The sequence below is a fragment of the Mustela nivalis genome, assembly GCF_964662115.1.
Source record: "Mustela nivalis genome assembly, chromosome: 8".
Lineage (NCBI taxonomy): Eukaryota > Metazoa > Chordata > Mammalia > Carnivora > Mustelidae > Mustela > Mustela nivalis.
The window spans coordinates 66,867,166-66,887,401 of NC_139027.1; the positions used below are offsets into that span (position 1 = coordinate 66,867,166).

The 20,236-nt window shown below is 38.4% G+C and overlaps 1 protein-coding gene across 4 annotated transcripts in view; it reads right to left on the minus strand.

Moving 5' to 3' along the window:
* The window catches only part of ACYP2 (acylphosphatase 2), a 185,017-nt gene that overhangs the window by 115,776 nt on the left and 49,005 nt on the right, over window positions 1-20,236 (minus strand). Inside the window, exon 4 of one of the 4 annotated variants that reach the window (XM_082743629.1) lies at window positions 629-712. The exons of the other annotated variants lie outside the window; for them this stretch is intronic. Coding sequence (XP_082599755.1) covers window positions 646-712 — 67 coding nt within the window. The 3' untranslated portion in view covers window positions 629-645. Of the gene's footprint in view, window positions 1-628; window positions 713-20,236 lie in introns of those variants that run through there. 4 annotated transcript variants of the gene reach the window in all.

Here is a 20,236-nt window from a genome sequence, read left to right on the forward strand (position 1 = left end):
GGTTGATACACCGGTTTCAGGGAAGCAAGAAAGAGACAGCAATACCATGAAGAATTTATATAATGCTAACAGGCACCTGGCATAAATAAAGGATGTCAGTTCTGAAACCTCTAAGGGTCTTAGGTCTGTCAAAGCACAAAGGATAAATTATCTTGTTTTCAAAGAACCTTTTAGTATATTAGTTTTGAATCAAACACAATAGAGGTATCACTAATTACACCTTTAGCAAAGTGACAGGCAACCTAATTAAACAAAAACATATGAAAGATTTTGGGTAGAAACATCTTATAAACACCACAGGACTTGAGGGGAAAAAAAACTTAACTGAATAGAAAACAATGCCAGATCATTCTCTGGGTGCAGCTAGCAATAACAGTCAATAACAGATCTAAACTGCAATTTGTGACATGTGCCTCTAATTCACAGTATCATCGGTTATAGTTATTTAAGAAAACTACTGGCAAACAAATAAATTACAATGACATCTCAAGCCCAAGTTCCCAAACTTAAAACCCAAATGCATTTTAGAATAAGGGAGTGAACAGAAATGCGGGAAGCATGAGGTATAATAGACGAGTGAGGACAAAGGGCATGCAGACTCCATCAAAAAGAGAAGTTTACACTAAAATGACATGGTTAACAACTTTATTTCTTCCCAAGAAAATGCATCAGCCCCAAGCGGAATTCAACCAACAGCTGCCAGTTTGTGATCCTTGAATAAAAAAACAGAAGTAAGTTAGAACAGTAAATACATGAATTAGTGATAGAGAATACAGTCATAAGTATTCAGGAAATATACTCTAAAAGGGGGTTTCTATTTGCTCATTAGTCAGGATTACTGAAATCTATTTAACCATAAAGCAAAGTCTGTATCACAGGAAGAGTGCAAAGTTAGCTGCATAGGAGTATTTGTGACCCAATACGTGAATCACTTTGGTAAATCTGTATAGATTGAAGGTACAATGAAGAGGGTTAAACTCTGGGGAGTAGAGAATTTCAGGAGAAGGGATTTAGGCACAGAATGAGTTACTAATGGAAGAGATTACCAGAAAGGAGGAACCTGGTAAGGTAATTCTAAGCCACTAAAGGGAAGAATATTGAGGAGATGGCTCCCCACCATCTCCTGAGGCTGTGGGGAGACGAAAGCATCCCAGGCAACAATGATGTGACTGCTGCCTCATCTGGGAAAAGAAATCCACCAAATCATCTTAAGAAAGGGGTGGAGGGTAAGCGTGCTGTAGGAGTGGATGGGAAGAGAAGATATATAACCAGTAACCTAAGGAGATATACAAAAGTTTTGTGAGAAACCAAGGATTTAAAAAAATAAAATTTAAAAAGTAGACCTCCCCTTCAAGAACTGAACCTTTCCTTTCTCACAGTCAACCTATCTGCTTCTCTCTGGGCATTATCTCTTTGAAGCAAACTGGTTTCCTTTGGTTCTTCACCTTGACTTTGACCAAAATGGCCTCTCCAGGCCCAGGTGCATTCCCAACAGTTTCTGAGATCAGCTCCCACAGGTCATTGCCAACATTCACCCGGGCCGAGAGACTTCACCCAACACACCCCGTGAGATGCTTGGAAGAGAACACTCCCTGGACCTAAGAAAGCAAAAAACAAAACAAAACAAAAAAACTGCAAAGACATTTCAGGTAACTGGCAGTTCAAACTAGGGAAACCAGAATGGACAGAATAAGCAGCTTTTACCAACACCAGTGAATGGAAGAAACAATAAAAAAGTATTAAGAATGTCTGAGGGGAAACACAAAGAAAAATTACAAAAATTTCAGGGAGGGGGTTGCTAAGGGAAACAAATCTAAGGTCAAAATTCCAACAGAGGAAGTAAAATGGTTAGTATTGAAAACCAAACTATAAACAGGAAGATGAAGTAAAGGAACTATCACATGATAAAGCACAGATTACAAAGAAATGTAAATTACTGGTAAAAATATAAGAGGCATAGAGGGCCAACCCAGGATTTCCAGAAAAAGAGAAAAGAACAGAAGCAATGTTCAAATAAGAAAACTTTTGTGAGCTGAAGAAAAAATTGAGTTTTCAAATAAAAAAGTTCACCAAATGCCAAGCAGTTGTAATGGGGGCAAGGAGGGTTGGAAGAGGCACAATTAACATATTATGGTGAAGTTTTTGAACTCCAAGAATAAAAACCAACTCTCAGAGATCTTGAGAGAGAATGGGATATTCACAAAGATAAAATAATCATACTGCCAAAGGATCATTCATACAATACTGGCCCCTAAAAGATGTATATAGACTTTAAAGAAAAAGAGACTGCATTCCAAGAATCCTGTCTCCAAACAATATATAGCATGTAACTTGAATGAGAGAAATTTCAGATTTAAAAGGATTCAGAAAATGGATCACTCATTTACCTTTTTTTGAAGGAAAAAGAGAATTAAAAAATCACTTCAGGTTCAACATATTTTTGAAAATCAGTTAGCCTAATATCCCATAGTATTAGAAAGAAAAACCATGTGACCAATTCAACAGATGCAGGAAAAACATTTTGACCAATTCTAGCATGCTGAGAGGATTAAAAACCACTCAACAAACTAGGAATAGAAGGCAGCTTCCTCAAGCTAACAAGGGACATCTACGAGAAACCCACAGCCATCCCTTTAACAATAGGATAAGGATCTCAACCTCAACACTTCTGTTCAACATTGTACTAGAGGTTCTAGCGAGGTCAACTAGTCAAGAAACAGAAATAAAATTCATCTAGGCAGGACAGGAAGAAATGAAACTATCTCTATTTGCACATGACATGATCTTGTATATAGAAAATCATAAAGAATCAACTAAAAAATTATATGAATAAATGGATTCAGTAAGGCCATAGGAGGCAAGATCAAATTAAAAATCAGTTGTCTGAAGAAAGAGAAATTAAGGAGTCAATCCCATTTACAATTGCATCCAAAACCATAACATACCTAGGAATAAACCTAACCCATGAGGCAAAGAATCTGTACTCAGAAAACTATAAAGTACTCATGAAAGAAATTGAAGAAGACAAAAAGAAATGGAGAAATGTTCCATGCTCATGGATTGGAAGAACAAATATTGTGAAAATGTCTATGCTTCCTAAAGCAATCTACATGTTTAATGCAATCCCTATCAAACTACCACCCATTTTTTTCAAAGAAATAGAACAAATAATCCTAAAATTTATATGGAACCAGAAAAGACCTTGAATAGCCAGAGGAATGTTGAAAAAGAAAGCCAAAGTTGGTGACATCACAATTCCAGACTTCAAGCTCTACTACAAAGCTATCATCATCAAGACAGTATGGTACTGGCACAAAAAGAGACACATAGATCAATGGAACAGACTAGAAAGCCCAGAAATAGACCTTCAATTCTATTGTCAACTAATCTGTGGCAAAGCAAGAAAGAATGTCCAATAGAAAAAAGTTTCTTCAACAAATGGTTTTGGGAAAACTTGACAGCCACATGCAGAAAAATGAAACCGGACCATTGCCTTACACCACACATGAAAATAGACTCAAAATGGATGAAGGACCTCAATGTGAGAAAGGAATCTGTCAAAATCCTTGAGGAGAACACAGGCAGCAACCTCTTCCACCTCAGCCACAGCAACTTCTTCCTAGGAACATCGCCAAAGGCAAGGGAAGCAAGGGCAAAAATGAACCATTGGGACTTTATCAAGATCAAAAGCTTTTGCACAGCAAAGGAAATGGTTAACAAAACCAAAAGACAACTGACAGAATGGGAGAAGATATTGGCAAACAACATATCAGATAAAGGGCTAGTATTCAAAATCTATGAAGAACTTATCAAACTCAATACCCAAAGAACAAATAATCCAATCAAGAAATGGGCAGAGGACATGAACAGACATTTCTGCAAAGAAGCCATCCAGATGGCCAACAGATACATGAAAAAGTGCTCCACATCACTCGACATGGTTAAAATTAACAAGTCAGGAAATGACAGATGCTGGCAAGGATACAGAGAAAGGGGAACCCTCCTACACTGTTGGTGGGAATCCAAGCTGGTGCAACCACTCTGAAAAACAGCATGAAGATTCCTCAAAAAATTGAAAATAGAGCTACCCTACATCCCAGCAATTGCACTACTGGGTATTTACCCTAAAGGTACAAATGTAGTGATCTGAAGGGGCAGGTGCACCCGAATGTTTATAGCAGCAATGTCCACAACAGCTAAACTATGGAAAGAACCTAGACATCCATCAACAGATGAATGGATAAAGAGAATATGGTATATATATACAATGGAATACTACACAGTCATCAAAAGAAATGAAATCTTGCAATTTGCGACGACATGGATGGAACTAAAGGGTTTTATGCTTAGTGAAATAAGTCAATCAGAGGACAATTATCATAGGATCTCCCTGATATGAGAAGTTGGAGATGCAACGTTGGGGGTTTGGGGGGTAGGAAAGGAATAAATGAAACAAGATGGGATCAGGAGGGAGACAAACCATAAGAGACTCAATCTCACAAAACAAACTGAGGGTTGCCAGGGCAGTGGGGGGGGGGGGCAGGTAGGAGAGGGTGGTTGGGTTAGGGACATTGGGGAAGGTATGCACTATGGTGAGTGCTGTGAAGTGTAAACCTGGCGATTCACAGACCTGTATCCCTGGGGCTAATAATACATTATATGTTAACAAAAAATTTTTTTAAAAATCAGTTGTCTTTCTCTAGACTAACAGTGAAAAATATGAAAATAAAATTAAGAAAACAGTTACATTCACAACAGAATCAAAAAGAATATAATACATTAGGAATAAATTTAACAAATGAAGAGCAAGACTATGCACCAGAAACCACACAGTACTGTGGAAAGAAATTAAAGACCTAAATAAATGGAGAAGCATCTCATGTTCACAGACTCAAAGACTTAATATTGTTAATATGTCAATACTCTTGAAATCTATAGTTTCAATAAAATTCCTATTAAAATTCCAACTTCTTTTTGCATAAATGGGACAAACTGATCCTAAAATTCACATTGGGGGCACCTGGGTGGCTCAGTGGGTTAAGCCGTGGCCTTCGGCTCAGGTCATGATCTCAGGGTCCTGGGATCAAGCCCCACATCGGGCTCTCTGCTCAGCAGGGAGCCTGCTTCCCTCTCTCTCTCTCTGCCTGCCTCTCCATCTACTTGTGATTTCTCTCTGTCAAATAAATAAATAAAATCTTTAAAAAAAAATTCACATTGAATTTCAAGAGACCATGAATAGCCAAAAAAATAAGACAAAACAAAACAAAAACAAACCTTGAAAAGGAAGACTTAGTTGGAGCACTCACACTTTCCAACTTCAAAATATAGTATGACTCTATAGTAATAAAAAATGTGTGGTAATACCATAAGGAGACATAGAGGTAAATTGGAAGAGAACTAGTAATATGCCTATCTCTCTATTATCAATTGATTTCCTACAAGGAAACCAAGATTATTCAATCAGGAAAGAGCCCTCTAAGAAATGGTGTTGGACAACTGAATACCTATCTGTAGAAGAAAGTAGGTGGATCCTTAACCTTATTCCATATGTAAAAATTAACTCCAAATGAATAAAAAATCAAAATATAAGAGCTTAAAATATAAAACTCAGGGTGCCTGGCTGGCTCAGTCAGTGAAACATGCCAACTGTTGATCTTGAGGTTATGTGAGCTCCATATTGGGGGTAGAGCTTACTTAAAACAATAAAAAATAAGTATTTTTTAAAGATTTATTTATTTTTAGAGACAGAAAGAGAGCGTGTGAGAGTAGGGGGAGAGGGAGTGGGAGAGGGAGGGAACCTCAGGCAGACTCCCCCCTGAGCCCAACTCCGGGCTCCATCTCAGGATCATGACACCTGAGCTGAAATCAAGAGTCCTATGCTTAACTGACTGAGCCACCCAGGCATCCCTAAAATATATGCATATAATTCTTAGAAGTAAAAAACTGGAATAAATCTTCCCAACTTTGGAATAAGCAAGGTTTCCTATATGTAACACCAAATGCACAAGCAACAAAAGAACCACAGATATCATCAAATTAAAATTTTTTGTGGGTGCCTGGGTTGTTCAGTCAGTTAGGACTCTGTCTTCAGCTCAGGTCATGGTCTCACAGTCCTGGGATTGAGTCCTGCACTGGGCTCCCTGCTCAGCAGGTGGCCTACTTTTCCCTCTGCCTCTTTCCTTCCCTCCCCTCCACTTGTGCTCTCTCTCAAATAAATAAATAAAATCTTTTTTAAAAAAGAGGAAAAACGATTAAAAATTTTTTTTTGTTTCAAAGGACATTATCAAGAAAATGAAAAGAGGGGTGCCTGACTGACTCAAGTCAAAAAGGAGTGTGTGACTCTTGATCTTAGGATCATGAGTTTAACCCCCGTTTTGGGTACAGAGATTATGTAAATAAATAGACTTTAAAAAAAGAAAATGAAAGAAGTCTACAGAAAGGGGGAATATGTTTTCAAACTCTATATGTGATAGGGGTCTAACAGAAGAATATGGTATATAGAAAACTCTTAAAACTGAATAAAAAGGCAACCAAATTTTTTTAAATGGCAAAGGATGTAGATAAACATTTCTTCAAAGTGTATATAACTAGAAGCTAATAAACACATGAGAAAATGTTATCATTAGCCATCAGCGAAATGAAAACCAAAACCACAATGAGATACCAGTTCATACCCACTAGGATGCCTATGATACAACAAAAAGAAGACAAGAATGTGTGTTGGTGAAGATGTGAAGAAATCAGAATTCTCATGCATTGCTTTGCAAAAATGGTGCAGCCACTTTAGAAAACAGTTCAACTGCCCCTCAAAATCTTAAATATACAGTTACCAAATGACTTAATTCCAATCCTAGGAATATTCTCAAAAGAACTAGAACCTTAGGTCCACACAAAATCCTGCATACAAATGTTTACAGCACCATTATTCACAATGGCCCAAAGAGGAAACAACCCAAATGTCTATTAACTGATGAATGAGTAAATTAGATTAGGTCAGGTCAAACAATAGAATGTTATTCAGCCATAAAAAAGAATGAAGTACTGATCCATGCTGCAACACAAATGAACCTAGAAAGTAGCCAGACACCAAAGGGCACATATTGTAGAATACCATTTATACAAAATGTTGAGGACAGGCAAATCATAGGGGCGGAGCATAGGTTAGTGGTTGCCAGGATTTGAGGCTACCAGGGAAAGGGGGTGATCTAATGAGTTTCTCTTTGAAGTGAGGAAAACATTCTGCAATTAGGTGGTCATAACGCTTGCATAATCTTGTGACTATACTAGAAACCAATGAACTGTTTTAAGTGGTAGAAGAGGAAGTCAGAGACTTGAAGCATGAAAAGGATTTCATGCATGGTTGCTGGCTGAAAAATGGGAGTGGTTCATATGATTCCACTCATAAGTGGAATATAAAAACCAAAACGGGAGTGCCTGGGTGGCTCAGTTGGTTAAGCATCCAACTCTTGATTTTAACTCGGGTCTTGATCTTAGAGTCATGAGTTCAAGCCTGCATTGGGCTCTGCACTGGGACATGGAGCCTTCTTAAATTAAAAATAAATAAATAAACAAAACCAAGGAGGGGTGGGGAAGAGACACACACAAACCAAAAAACAGATTCTCAACTATCGAGAACAAACTGACGATGGTGGGGAAGGGAAATGGGTGAAAGAAATGATGGGGATTACAGGGTGCACTTGTAGTAATGCGCACTGAGTGATGTACGGAATTGTTGAAACTGTACTGTAGACCTGAAATCAATGTGACACTCCATGTTAACTATACTGGAATTTAAAAAAAATTTTTTTAAAAGATGGAATTAGAGCAAATCACTCCTAAAAGCTGAAAGCAACCCCCGGAAAACAGCCAGCAAGAATGTGAGGATCCCAGTCCTACAACCACAAGGAACTGGATTCTACCAAAAACCTGAAAGCACTTGGAAGTGGATTTTTCCACAGTGTCTGAAGAGTGACAGGAACCTGGTTTCTGGCTTTTGTGATACCTTGAGCAGAAAACCCAACAATGCCATGTCAGACATCTGACCTACAAAACTGTGAGCTACTAAATGTATGTTGTTTTAAACCACTAAATTTGGGACACCTAGGCAGTTCAGTCAGTTACTTGTCCGCCTTTAGCTCAGGTCATTGTAAAGTTTTTTCCGGTGAGATAAACAACACCAGGCAAAGTGGGTGCAAGGCAAGATTTATTAAAAACACTCTCCGGGGAAGTTTCAGGGCTCAGGAGAAGGGGAGACAGGAAAGTTGCCCCGGGAGGAGGTGGGCACCCTCAGGGGAGGTTCCACGACTCTGGAAAGCAGAGTGGCGGAAGTTGCGCCCAAGGCAGGGAGGAGGGGGCTTTTAGGGGGTCTCGAGGGGAGCTCAGGGGTCTTTTGGCAAGTTTCCCTTATTTGGATATCTCGCCTGCTCATCGGGATCCCATTGGTCCACTGGAGCCGGGGGCGGGGGTCTCAGATTCCTACTTGGGCCTTTGTTCTCCTGTCTGAGCTCAGGTTTTGTGGTGGGAAATTTGCCATCTTAAGTAGCCCTTTCTGCCAGCCCAACAGTCATGATCCAAGGTCCTGGGATCAAGTTCCACATCCGGCCTCTTGCTCGGCGGGAAGCCTGCTTCTCCCTCTGCCTGCCACGCAACTTGCTTCTCTGCTCTCTCTTGCTCTCTCTCTGACAAATAAATAAAATTATTTTAAAAATAAAAAATAAACTTCTAAATTTGTAGTAAGCTGTTAAACACGGATAGAAAATTAACAGACTCCTTCAGGGAACAGTGGCTGGGTCTTTGTGAAGAAAGCAGCTTACTGCCCCTTAAGGTAACCAATGGGAGTCAGGGGAGACATTTCTTAGCCTCTTTCAAACTTAGAAGACAAGGAAGGGAATTAATTCTGAGATGCACTCCTCATGGCTCCTCAGAAGGGTCCTGAGAGGTAAAGTGCTCTGGCAGCCAGTGCTCTGGATCAACCAGATCCCAGCTCAACACCAATTCCTTACTGGCTGTTTTTCCTCCCAATTTTCCTTCTCCCTTCTCCATCCCTGCTTCCTGGGACTGCCTCCCAATTCAGTCACACCCAAGCCAGGGCCTCAGGGGAATCAAAGCTAAAATAATCTCCAAAACTCCTTTTTCTCATCTATAACATGGGGGTAATAATACTATCTAATATCATTAATACTTTTAATGCAGTGCTTTTACATCAAGTAATATATGTGGAGTTCTCATCCTGGTGCATGGCACACAGTAAAAATTCAACCAATAGTACTTTGTTCGTAACAAACAGTGACCAAGTAAGATCTACAATGACACGCTTTTACGGGAAACCAAACAGACAATTTAAATATATGTGGGGCTATCTTCCGGCACAATGGTTCTCAGTGGGGATGATTTTGTCTCCCCAGGGAACACGTGGCAACATGTGGAGGCACTTCTGATTGTCAAAATTGGGAGCTGTTACTGGCATCTAGGGACACTGCGCAAGACATACTCATCACAACAAAGAATTATCTGCCAAAATGCCAAGGGTTCCAAGGTGGAAAAACACTGTTTAGCACAATATCCTGATTACAATAGGAACCTCATAAATATTTAATGTAACTCATCAAAAAGTCTAAAAAATTTTCTTGAAATAATCCTATCAGAAGAAGAAAATTAAGTGTTGACAAAACATTTGTTCATGTTGACAACAGAAACAAAACCAAATGAAACATACCTCCATGGCTCACTTGGTAAGAAAGGACAAATCTTAAAAATAAAATGGGTTGGGGCGCCTGGGTGGCTCAGTGGGTTAAGCTGCTGCCTTTGGCTCAGGTCGTGATCTTGGGGTCCTGGGATCGAGTCCCACATCGGGCTCTCTGCTCGGCTGCTTGGCGGGGAGCCTGTTTCCCTCTCTCTCTCTCTCTCTGCCAGCCTCTCTATCTACCTGTGATCTCTCTGTCAAATAAATAAATAGAATCTTTTAAAAAATTTTTAAAAAATAAATAAAATAAAATAAAATGGGTTAAATATCAAAAAGCAGCGGAAGTTTCTAAATACCCATATAAGACCTATTTCGCCCTTCTTCCTTAGTAACAGAACCCCAATTTTAATTGATATGCCAATATGCCAGCTCAAAGAATTTATTTATCATCCTTTCTTGTGACTAATACAGCACAAATCACTGAATGGGGCTTCTGAAAAATGCTTTTAAGCCAGGAAGCATGCCCTTTTGCCCTTGCCCCTTCTTCCTTCCTGCTGCCTCAGCTGTCGATGTTATAGCTGAACTTCAGGGGCCATCTTGCAATTCTGAGGAGCCCTAGAGGATGGAGTCTGTGATCCTTATGACCGAGGAACTGCCAAGTGAGTCTTGAGCTGCCTGTCTCTGGACTTTTCTTACCCAAGAAAAAAATCAAATCTTTGTTTTGTTTCAGCCAGTATTAATTACTTGGATTTTCTGTGACATGCAGCTAAACCTATTCCTAATGTTTACTCAAGAGATTAAACCTACAAACAATAGTCATGAAAGATAAGTGAATGTCAAAAGAGCTATATGTAAAATACAATCTCTCAGTTGACTATCATGCCAAAGAAGTCTAAGAACCTGAGAAGATCTGCAGTGCAAGAGGCTGACTGAATCGGTCTGTGGTGAGTATAGCCCTCCATGATGGAAGCACGCAGGAACCCACACTCCACCCCTGACAACAACAACATTCCCAAATGAGCTAAGGCTGAGATAAGACAACTGTCATCCTGCAAACAGCTGCATGCCAGGTGCAGTGAAGATCAAAATTTAACTAAAAAAAGAAAAGAATGATGCAGTTTAGTCGGAGTTTTCAGGTCTCTTTTTGACCCAGTTTGGGGAGGTCCCCCAAACAAGCAAACGTATATGGTTCTTGCTTTCTTGACTTCCACTTGAATATTCATTTATCAGAAAATACAACTTCCTAAAATAGCTCCTAGAATTTTTGCTAGTGATACCAACTCTGAATATTTACACTAAGTAATATCACAGTTGAGCAAGCACTCACTGTGTGGACAGCATTTTAATGAGGTACAAAAGTTTATAAAAGAAGATAATTCGCCTCTAACCTAAATATTTTTCATATGTAGGTAGAAATAACCATTACACTTACAAAGAAATCAGTTGTAAATTACAAAGCAAAGGAAAAGAAAAAATGTTAACAGAACTTGTAAATAGAGTAAATATAGAAAAGAAAATAACAAAATTAAATGTTGAGGAAAATAAGAATCATTGACATTGACCGTACTACTCTATAGGTATGTATTTTATCTTTATATAAAATTATAATAGGGACTTCCTGATAAGAGAAAAATTTCAGTGCATTTAAGATTTGAATCAAATACTTCAAGGATAAAGAGGCTGGGCAGCACATAAGATTTAACTCATTAAACATGTACAGTTAATTTTTTTCAGCTTCACTTATTGATATCTTCCTGGAGCATTGACCAAAAGCCATTATACAGTGTTCCCAAAGAAAATGCCAATGGGATGAAAAATGATCAGTCTTGAGGTTTTTTTTTTTTTTTTTTTTTTTTTTTTTTTTTTTTAAAGATTTTATTTATTTATTTGACAGAGAGAGATCACAGTAGGTAGAGAGGCAGGCAGAGAGAGGGGAAGGGAAGGAAGCAGGCTCCCTGCTGAGCAGAGAGCCCGATGCGGGACTCGATCCCAGGACCCTGAGATCACGACCTGAGCCGAAGGCAGCGGCTTAACCCACTGAGCCACCCAGGCGCCCCCAGTCTTGAGGTTTTATGTATCATGCCTATTTAAAGCTCTGGCTTCTAATTTTTTTTTTTTTTTTTTTTTTTTGGGGAGAGTGAGTGCAAACGGCATGGGGGTTGGTATTGGGAGGGAGGAGGTAGAGGGAGAACCTTAAGCAGGTTCCATGCCCAGCAGCACTGAGATGAGGCAGGGTTCAATATCATGACCCTGAGCTCAGGATCTGAGCTGAAATGAAGAGTCCAACCCCTAACTGACTAAGCAACCCCTCTTTGTGAACACAGTACAAATAAAAGCAAAACAAAAAAAATTTTACTCTGTAATTTTGTTTTATTTTATTTTATTTTATTGGGATGGGGGACAGAAGAGAGACCCTAACCCTAACCCTATGTGGGTCTTGATCTCACAACCCTGAGATCCAGACCTGGGCAGTTATCGAAAGTTGGTTGTTTAACCAACTGAGCCACCCATGCACCCTTTACTCTAATTTTGAAGCAAACTTTAACTGAATTGTAAATGGGAACATTTCCATATTCTGCAAATTCATAATGTCAACTATTTTCTAATCTATGAGTATCACTTGCAAATAGACAATAACAACAATTACAAAACATAAATTGCTGCCATTGTTCTAGCAGAATGTGTTATTTGTATAATAATAGTTGTCGATCATTCCAGGTTACTTACATTCCAGCCTATATTATAGGCTAAAAAATATGAGCTTAATCTTTATGGTAGTATAATTATATATAATTAATATAATTATATATATTATAAATAAAATAATTCACATAATATAACTCACATTATCATTAAATGAAAAACTATACTCTTGAGCAAAACAAGAACACACCTTCCAGAAAACAAAGTTTCATTTACTTTGATGTATTTTATCTTTGAGCGGTTATCCTGAGTATGCCAGTTTTCAGGAACTAAGTTAATGATTCAAACTCATTGTAGAGTCCCTTGGTGGGGGCTCTTTCCAGTCCTACCATCTATAAATGGCATCAGGTTCAACAAGTTCCTTCACCTTCCCTAAACTTCCCTTTCCTCAACAGTTAACAAAGTTTGTTAATAATTACAGTCTTACAGAACTAATCCAAGAATTAAGTGAAATAATATATTCATGTGACAACAAATACATAAACGTTCAGCAAACTACCTGTTATTTCTATATTGTTACAATAAAGCTTATACACCTTGATAAAAAAAAGAATACAGACATCTTTTCCTCCTTCCAAGGCTAGTAAAAACCTCAATAGGTCTTAAAACAAGCCCTCAACTTGCGTCCAAATGTAGGTTACAGGAACAGCAGTGATCAGCACTGTTGTCATGTTTAATTCACATCTGTAATATTCTTTAAAATAAGGACTACTAATTGAAAACCAGCTTTCTCCTATATTAAAAATATTCCAACCTTCCATTTTTTTGTAAAAGGCAAAATCTAACTAATTAAGTGGCACCAAAGTGTACTAACAACGCAACTTCCCAGGTTTTTGCTGGAGTCAGAACCTTACATCTATGAAATTGAATGTTACCGATATTTGTATTTTGAACAGTGCTTAGAATTCTGGATTTCACAGACCAGTTGGTTTTGGTTTTGGTTTTTTCAATTTAGAGAAGTACCATAATGTTGACAACATTTCATTCTTCAAATTTGTAAGAAATTTAAGAATAGGGATAAGAGCATTTTAGGGGTGCCAGGGTGGTTCAGTGGTTAAGTATCTGCCTTCAGCTCAGGCCATGATCCCAGAGTCCTGGGATGGAACCCCACATTGGACTCCCTGCTCGGCAGGGAGCCTACTTCTCCTTCTCTCGCTGTGGCTCTGTCAAATAAATTTAAAAAGTCTTTGTAAAAAATAGTATTATATTAATTAGAGTAATAAAAATAAGGATATTAGGAAAACATTTAAAACTATGATCTACTATCAAAAGCAATTAATTAAAGAAAGGATATTTTGACACTGTACGAGGAAGGACAGACTTCCAGAATAAGGAAAAAAGTAATTTCCCAAGCAAGAATTGCTGGCTACCCTATTTTGATATATATGTATACATGTTCATTCAGATATTCTTATAGTATTCTTTTTAATCTTTGCCAGTTTGTGGTGGGAAAGGTCTCTCTAAATTGAATTTCTTAACTACTAGGGATATTAAACCTTTTGCATGTATTTGCTGATCAAAAAAATTTTTTTTGTGATCTGGCCATTTTGTTTCCCTTTGAATTTTTTCAGGCAATGTTTTATTCTCATATTTATTTTCTACTCACAACATACCTCATTTAGCTATATTTTAACAATTTCCTTTAGCCCATAAATTTTGTTTATGGTGTCCTTTGGCATATAAAGTTCTAAACACTTCAAGTTTACCTTATGTATCCTTTACATTTTATTTGCCTTTCAGTTTATAAGGCCCTCACTAACTCCAAGGTAGAGATTTGTATCTGTATATCCTTCCAGTTCTTCTATGGTTTCATCTTTTACACTCAACTCTTAAACTAGATAGGATTTACCTGGTAGGAGGAAGGAAACTAATATATATTTTTTTAATTTATTTATTTGACAGAGATCACAAGTAGGCAGAGAAGCAGGCAGAGAGAGGGGGGGAAACAGGCTCCCTGTTGAGCAGAGAACCTGATGTGGGGCTCGATCCCAGGACCCTGAGATCATGACCTGAGCTGAAGACAGAGGCCTTAACCCACTGAGCCACCCAGGTGCTCCCTAACATTCTTCTTTATAGTTACCCATGATCTTGGCATTGCTTATTAAATAATCCATTTTCATCATACAGGAAGCGCATGCATTAGGGCCTGTTTCTGAACTTCCTATTCTCTTTCACTGGCCTAATGTATTTGGATTAGTATTGCACTGTTAAGATTACTGTAAGATTTTAAATTTTTCATTCCTCCACATAAATTTGAAAAGCATTTTCTCATTTCATTAAAAAAACATTTGTGGGAGAAAATGATGACTATATTAGTTAAGATGCTCTAGGGTACAAAACCCTGAAAGCCCAATTCAAAGACATTAAAACAATAAAGGAATTGATTGGTATTCGTAACTGTGAATCCAAAAGCAGATCAAATTTCAGTATTCCTTGAAACAAGGGCCCCCTCCGTGTCATTAATAACCCATGTGTCAGCCTCCAGCTCTGCTACCCATTAGGTCAAGTTCATCTTAAAGCTACATCTCCTCATGGCTGCAGGATGGCTGCCAGAAGCAACCTGGACCATTGCGTCCTCACTGACAGCCAGCTGAAGATGAGGAGACACCAGCAATTGTTTGCTCTATGCAATTAGGCCTGAATCATGTCATCCCACCAGTTCTCCCCCCACCCTTTTTTTTTTTTAATCAATCACAACTAAGAAAAACAAGATTAAAATTATTTGCTTGGATTAATGAGGGGTACCCACAAACCTGGCATGGAATGTGTATTGAGGAGACAGTCACAACTTTCACTACAATTAGAACTGCTTAAATATATAGATGCTTGGATGGCTCAGTGGGTTAAGTCTCTGCCTTTGGCTCAGGTTGTGATCCCAGGGTCCTGGGATCAAGTCCTGCACTGGACTCTCTGCTCAGCAGGCAGCCTGCTTTCTCTTTTTTCTGCCTGCCTCTCGGCCTACTTGTAATCCTCTCTCTGTCAAATAAAATCTTAAAAAAAACCCAAAAAACTGTTTAAATGCATTAATTTTAAATGCACTGGCATCTTTATAATTTTGAGACTTTTTATCCAAAGACATAGCACCTCTTCCCATTTATTCAAATTTTTTGCTTTTCCAATATGTATTTTAGTAAGGGCTTGTGGTTTTCTTCATAAACACACTATACATGTATGTATTTCATAATCTACCTAATTCCAGATAATTTTTATTTAAGGTTCTATTATGAATAGGATCTTATTTCATTATATTTTCTACAAAGTTGTATGAAAGTTTGCTGGTTAAGGTCACTGCCAAGTCTTAGAGAGTACTACCCTTCAACACAAGCAAGAGGGCTCCTGCCGTGGCCTCACACTCTACATGCCCCCCACCAGAAAGGACACTAATAAATAAATTTATTAAACAGTGCATGAGTTCCTCTGTTACTCAGGAAGTGACACTAAGAGGTGACAAATGCAACCTGTAATGCTAAACAGCCACTCTTGTGACTAACACTATTCAGGCTCCTGGGAAATATTTCTCGTCACTTCTTGCCCTATGTCCTCAAAATTAAACAGCAACTTCTTCTAAATACTCTCCAACTGTGACTTTTGAGACAGACCCTGCTCCTAATTAAGAATAGTTTTATTTTCCTGAAAATAGAATTAAATTTCAATAGATTTGAATGTTAAATCTTCATTTATTTAAATGACTTAATTTTTAGAGAATTCTAAATATTTTAGGGAATAAATAACATTTTTGGAAAATATATTAAAGGGATGCCTGGGTGGCTCAGATGGTTAGGCATCTGACTTCAGCTCAGGTCATGATCTCATGGTCCTGGGATCAAGTCTCACATGGGGTTCCATGCTCAGCTGGGAGTCTGCTTCTCCCTCTCCACCTCCCCCTACTTGTGCTTCTGTCTCTCTCTAATAATTTAAAATATATATTAGAACATTTAATCTTTCAAATGTTTGCAATTGCTCTAATATACATTTTAATGAAATATTCAATTGGGTACATTTTTAATATAATTGCATTTTTTAATATTTTAGATTATTGTAGTAGAACAAAAATTACTAATCATAATTTTAGTGATTTTGCTAAAATGTAAGGGAAATATATTTTGTAGAATTATGACTTGTGTTATTTTATATTAGTACTCATCCTAAATTTCTGACCCCTGATAAGCACACCCAGGTTTGCAAGATAATTATTTAATGTAAACATTTTTTTATTTTGACAGTTTACTGTCTTATAGACAGCACTGTTCTATAATTCTGATTTGCATGTTTAATTCTGTTTTACTAGAAGGGTTATCAAAGTAGGGAGGTAAAATATTTTATTTAATGGCTTAATTTAAAATTCAACATAGAAACACATGATTGGTGGGCCTCCGTTTTTCCTCTCACCCAGACCCTGCAACGATTAGGCAAGGACCTGGTCTGATGTTTTTATGTGGCCTAAGTACGGCTAGATCCAGGGATCAAATGAGGTTGCTAGGATGGGACAGCTGCTGACAATGCCATCAGCTCCTGACTCTGTAGTCCTAGTAGAAGGTGGGCTCTTTCAGCATTTCTTATTAGTCCTGCTTGGGGCCTGTGCTCACACTCCAGATGTATCGTGGTACCAAGGGAATGTGGTATCGTGACAAGCCCAGCAACATCTCATACCCTGCCCTGTATCTGGGCCTGGGCAAGGGTCACATGGAGTGGATCGGGGTGATTCTCTAAAGATAAAATGCCGGCAGTTAACAAAATTAAAATTACACTGAAATATAAGGCAGATACTTAATTTCATAAATTCATTTTATATCTTCCCTCTTATTTATTTATTTATTTCTTGAAAGAGAGGGAGAGACAGAGAGGGACCACAGGAGCACGAGCTGGGGTAGGGACAGAGAGAAATGGAGACACAGATTCTATCTGCTTGGGAGCAGGCTCCCCTCTATGTGGGACTTGGTCCCAGAACCCCAAGATCATGACCTGGGCCAAAAACAGATGCTTAACAGACTGAGCCACCCAAGTGCCCCTGAATCTTCCCTCTTAATGAACTCTTACGAATTCCAGTAATTTTTCTGTTGGTTCTGGTGGATTTTCTAGGTAAACAATGACATAAAGGCAAATAATGATAATCTTATCTCCTGCTTCACAAAGTTGTCATAGCTTTCATTTGCATTGTATTACCTTAAACTCTCAAATCAGGATTCAGGGGTGGTTAAGAGCAGATATCCCTGTCTTGTTCATACCTTGAATTGGATTTGCCTTTAGTATTTTGCCATTAAATATCACTTTGATGTTGGTTTAATATATTCTTTGTCCCTTCCATAGGAGATCCTTCCAGAACTAGTTGTCCAGTTCTCCCTGGCAAGTTCTGGGGAATATGGGTTTGTACGAATGTGAACACCACTAAACACAAATGATAATCAAAAAAAAAAAAAAAAATACACAAAAGACCCACCCCACAACACCCAACTGGATAAACTGCTCAAAATTCAGAATCACTACCCATTTGGTAACTTTGCAGGATTGCACCCCAGTTCTTTTGTTCCAAGCCCGAATCTAGAAGCAAGGCTGTCTGGGCAGCCAATGGTGGTCATAAATGCTCTCTTCTATTTTTTTGTTTCTTTTATTCTTCTTAGTGAAGGAACAGAGATTTATGATTGGCACAGAAATAAGCATTTTGTAAGAGAGGGCTCATCAGACTGTAAGATTTATAGCCCATGTTTTATGCAGTTTTTGTACATGTTTATTTCATTTCACAACCACAACAAAATTTGAATGTAAAATGTGCCTACCAGTGGGATGAAGCACTATCACTACTTGTCAGGAGAACCAGTGCTCAGAAACAGTTTTGTCTGTCACAAATAAGGTTATCAGATGAATTCTGACAAGACAGGGATGGTGACTCTTTCATTTGCCATAATGGATCACCACAGACAGGTGCACAGTAAGTGCTCAGTAAATATCAGATGTGTTAAATTGATGTACAGACGAGTTTTCTGAAGTTAGATCATTGGAAAATGGGTATTCTAAAATTCAGATTATATATAAATTTTAAGAGCTTTAACAAGAAACCTAATATTTATTTGTGACCTGATAGAAAATAATGCTCACAGTGTCAGGAATTTTCTAATTCTGTAACTACTGTAGGAATCATTATCTTCAAGCTGTCAAGGTGTTCTGAGAGGCTGAGCAATTTGCCAAAGGTCCTGAAGCCAAGTCCCCATTTGACTATATCATTCTATTCTAGGGTGCTAACTTCTGTGACAAAATGAGTTTGGCCTTACCCCTGACCATCCAACTTAAAGTGCCCTACCTCATTTACTCTCCATCATCCTATATATCTCCTTCTTGTCATTATTCATGAGTATCTTATTTGTGTACTCACTAATTATCCAACACCCTCAAGAGATGTCAGGTACATCTACAAGTAGATAATTTAGGCAGCTTGTTCACAGCCACAGCCTCGTCCCTACAACATGGTAGGTGCTCGGTGAGTATTTTTTGAATGCACTGAATGAATGAGTGAATGAATGAACGGGCTCAAGGGATTTTTGTAAAACTAGGGGAAAATTAACCTAAGTCAAGGGAACATACAGGGCTGTGTACACTAACGTACACAGTTAGTACACAGCTAGTAAGGTAGAGAACTAGCGGCCCAGAATTTAAGAGCCCATTATTCCTTTGTCTCCTACTCCTTGATTAAAACCCTACTCCTAATGTTTTCAAATATGGCACTATTCCTACACAAGCTAGGTAATCAAACTGTGTTCTCTCCAAATCTTTTCCACTAAATGCTTTTTATTTTTTCTAGAATTATGAGCACACAGGAAAATAAAAAGTTCACCTAGTCCATTATCCAACACCCAAACAAAGGCTGGTCCAGAAAACAGGAAAAAATATCAGATTCAAGTAAAACTGTTACTTCCATCAGTCAGTTCAACTGTTCTGAGAGCCCAGAATTAAAGAACTTGAAGGTGTAGGTCTGGGCCACAGACTTGCTTTATTCTATAGAGGACAGAGTACAGCCAGCCAACTATCTTGAAAATATACTTCTTTGTCATCATAAACACTACATTAAACAAACCAGATGGTTGAGAGCAAATCTCTTGTCACTATTCAATAAACAACTCAAGCTTTGTGCTTTGTTCATAACAGAGTAAACATTTAAAAATGTGTTTAGTGGGAGTTTTTCATGGTACCATAAATGCTTTGACGTATCATGATAAAAATCAGTATAACACTGTGTATACACTTCAAAAATAGAGAGCTAGTTCGGGAAACACTGGGAAGGCTATGTGACAATTTCACGTGGCCAATAAAAATCCTGTTTCAGAAGAATATTTAAAAAGTGGGGAATGCTTTCCACTCATCTTGGCATCAGTCCTCGTCCTTCCAAAGAAGAGATGGCGTACTCAAATGGGGTGACCACGCTAACTGACTGCTTACAAAGGACTGAGCAGGGATAGAGGAAACCACGGAGACAGGGTGAAGCACCCCAGGGCTAGCAACACTGGAGAACTGCTCTTGTGTGGCCCCTATGTACGCCTACAAAACTTACAACAAATATTTCTCTTCCCATTCCCTTGTAATTCTTAAACTCCTCACTGGGATGCAGAGGTACAGAAAAGAAGGTTGGTGCCCTTAGCTACACATTTTGTTGGAGGGTTAAGGACTGAGTGCACCAGGCTGTTGTTAGAAAGTCTGTTACCACTTCGGTACCATCAGTGTGACAGTAAGTAGATGCTAGTGGGTCTAACTTCAAACGCTAGGGCTGGTCAGGTAACTTGCTATCAAGAATCATAGTCCAGAGCGGTCAGTTGATGTTATAAAAAAGACAACATTCTTGAGGCAGCTTCTACAAATCCTTCG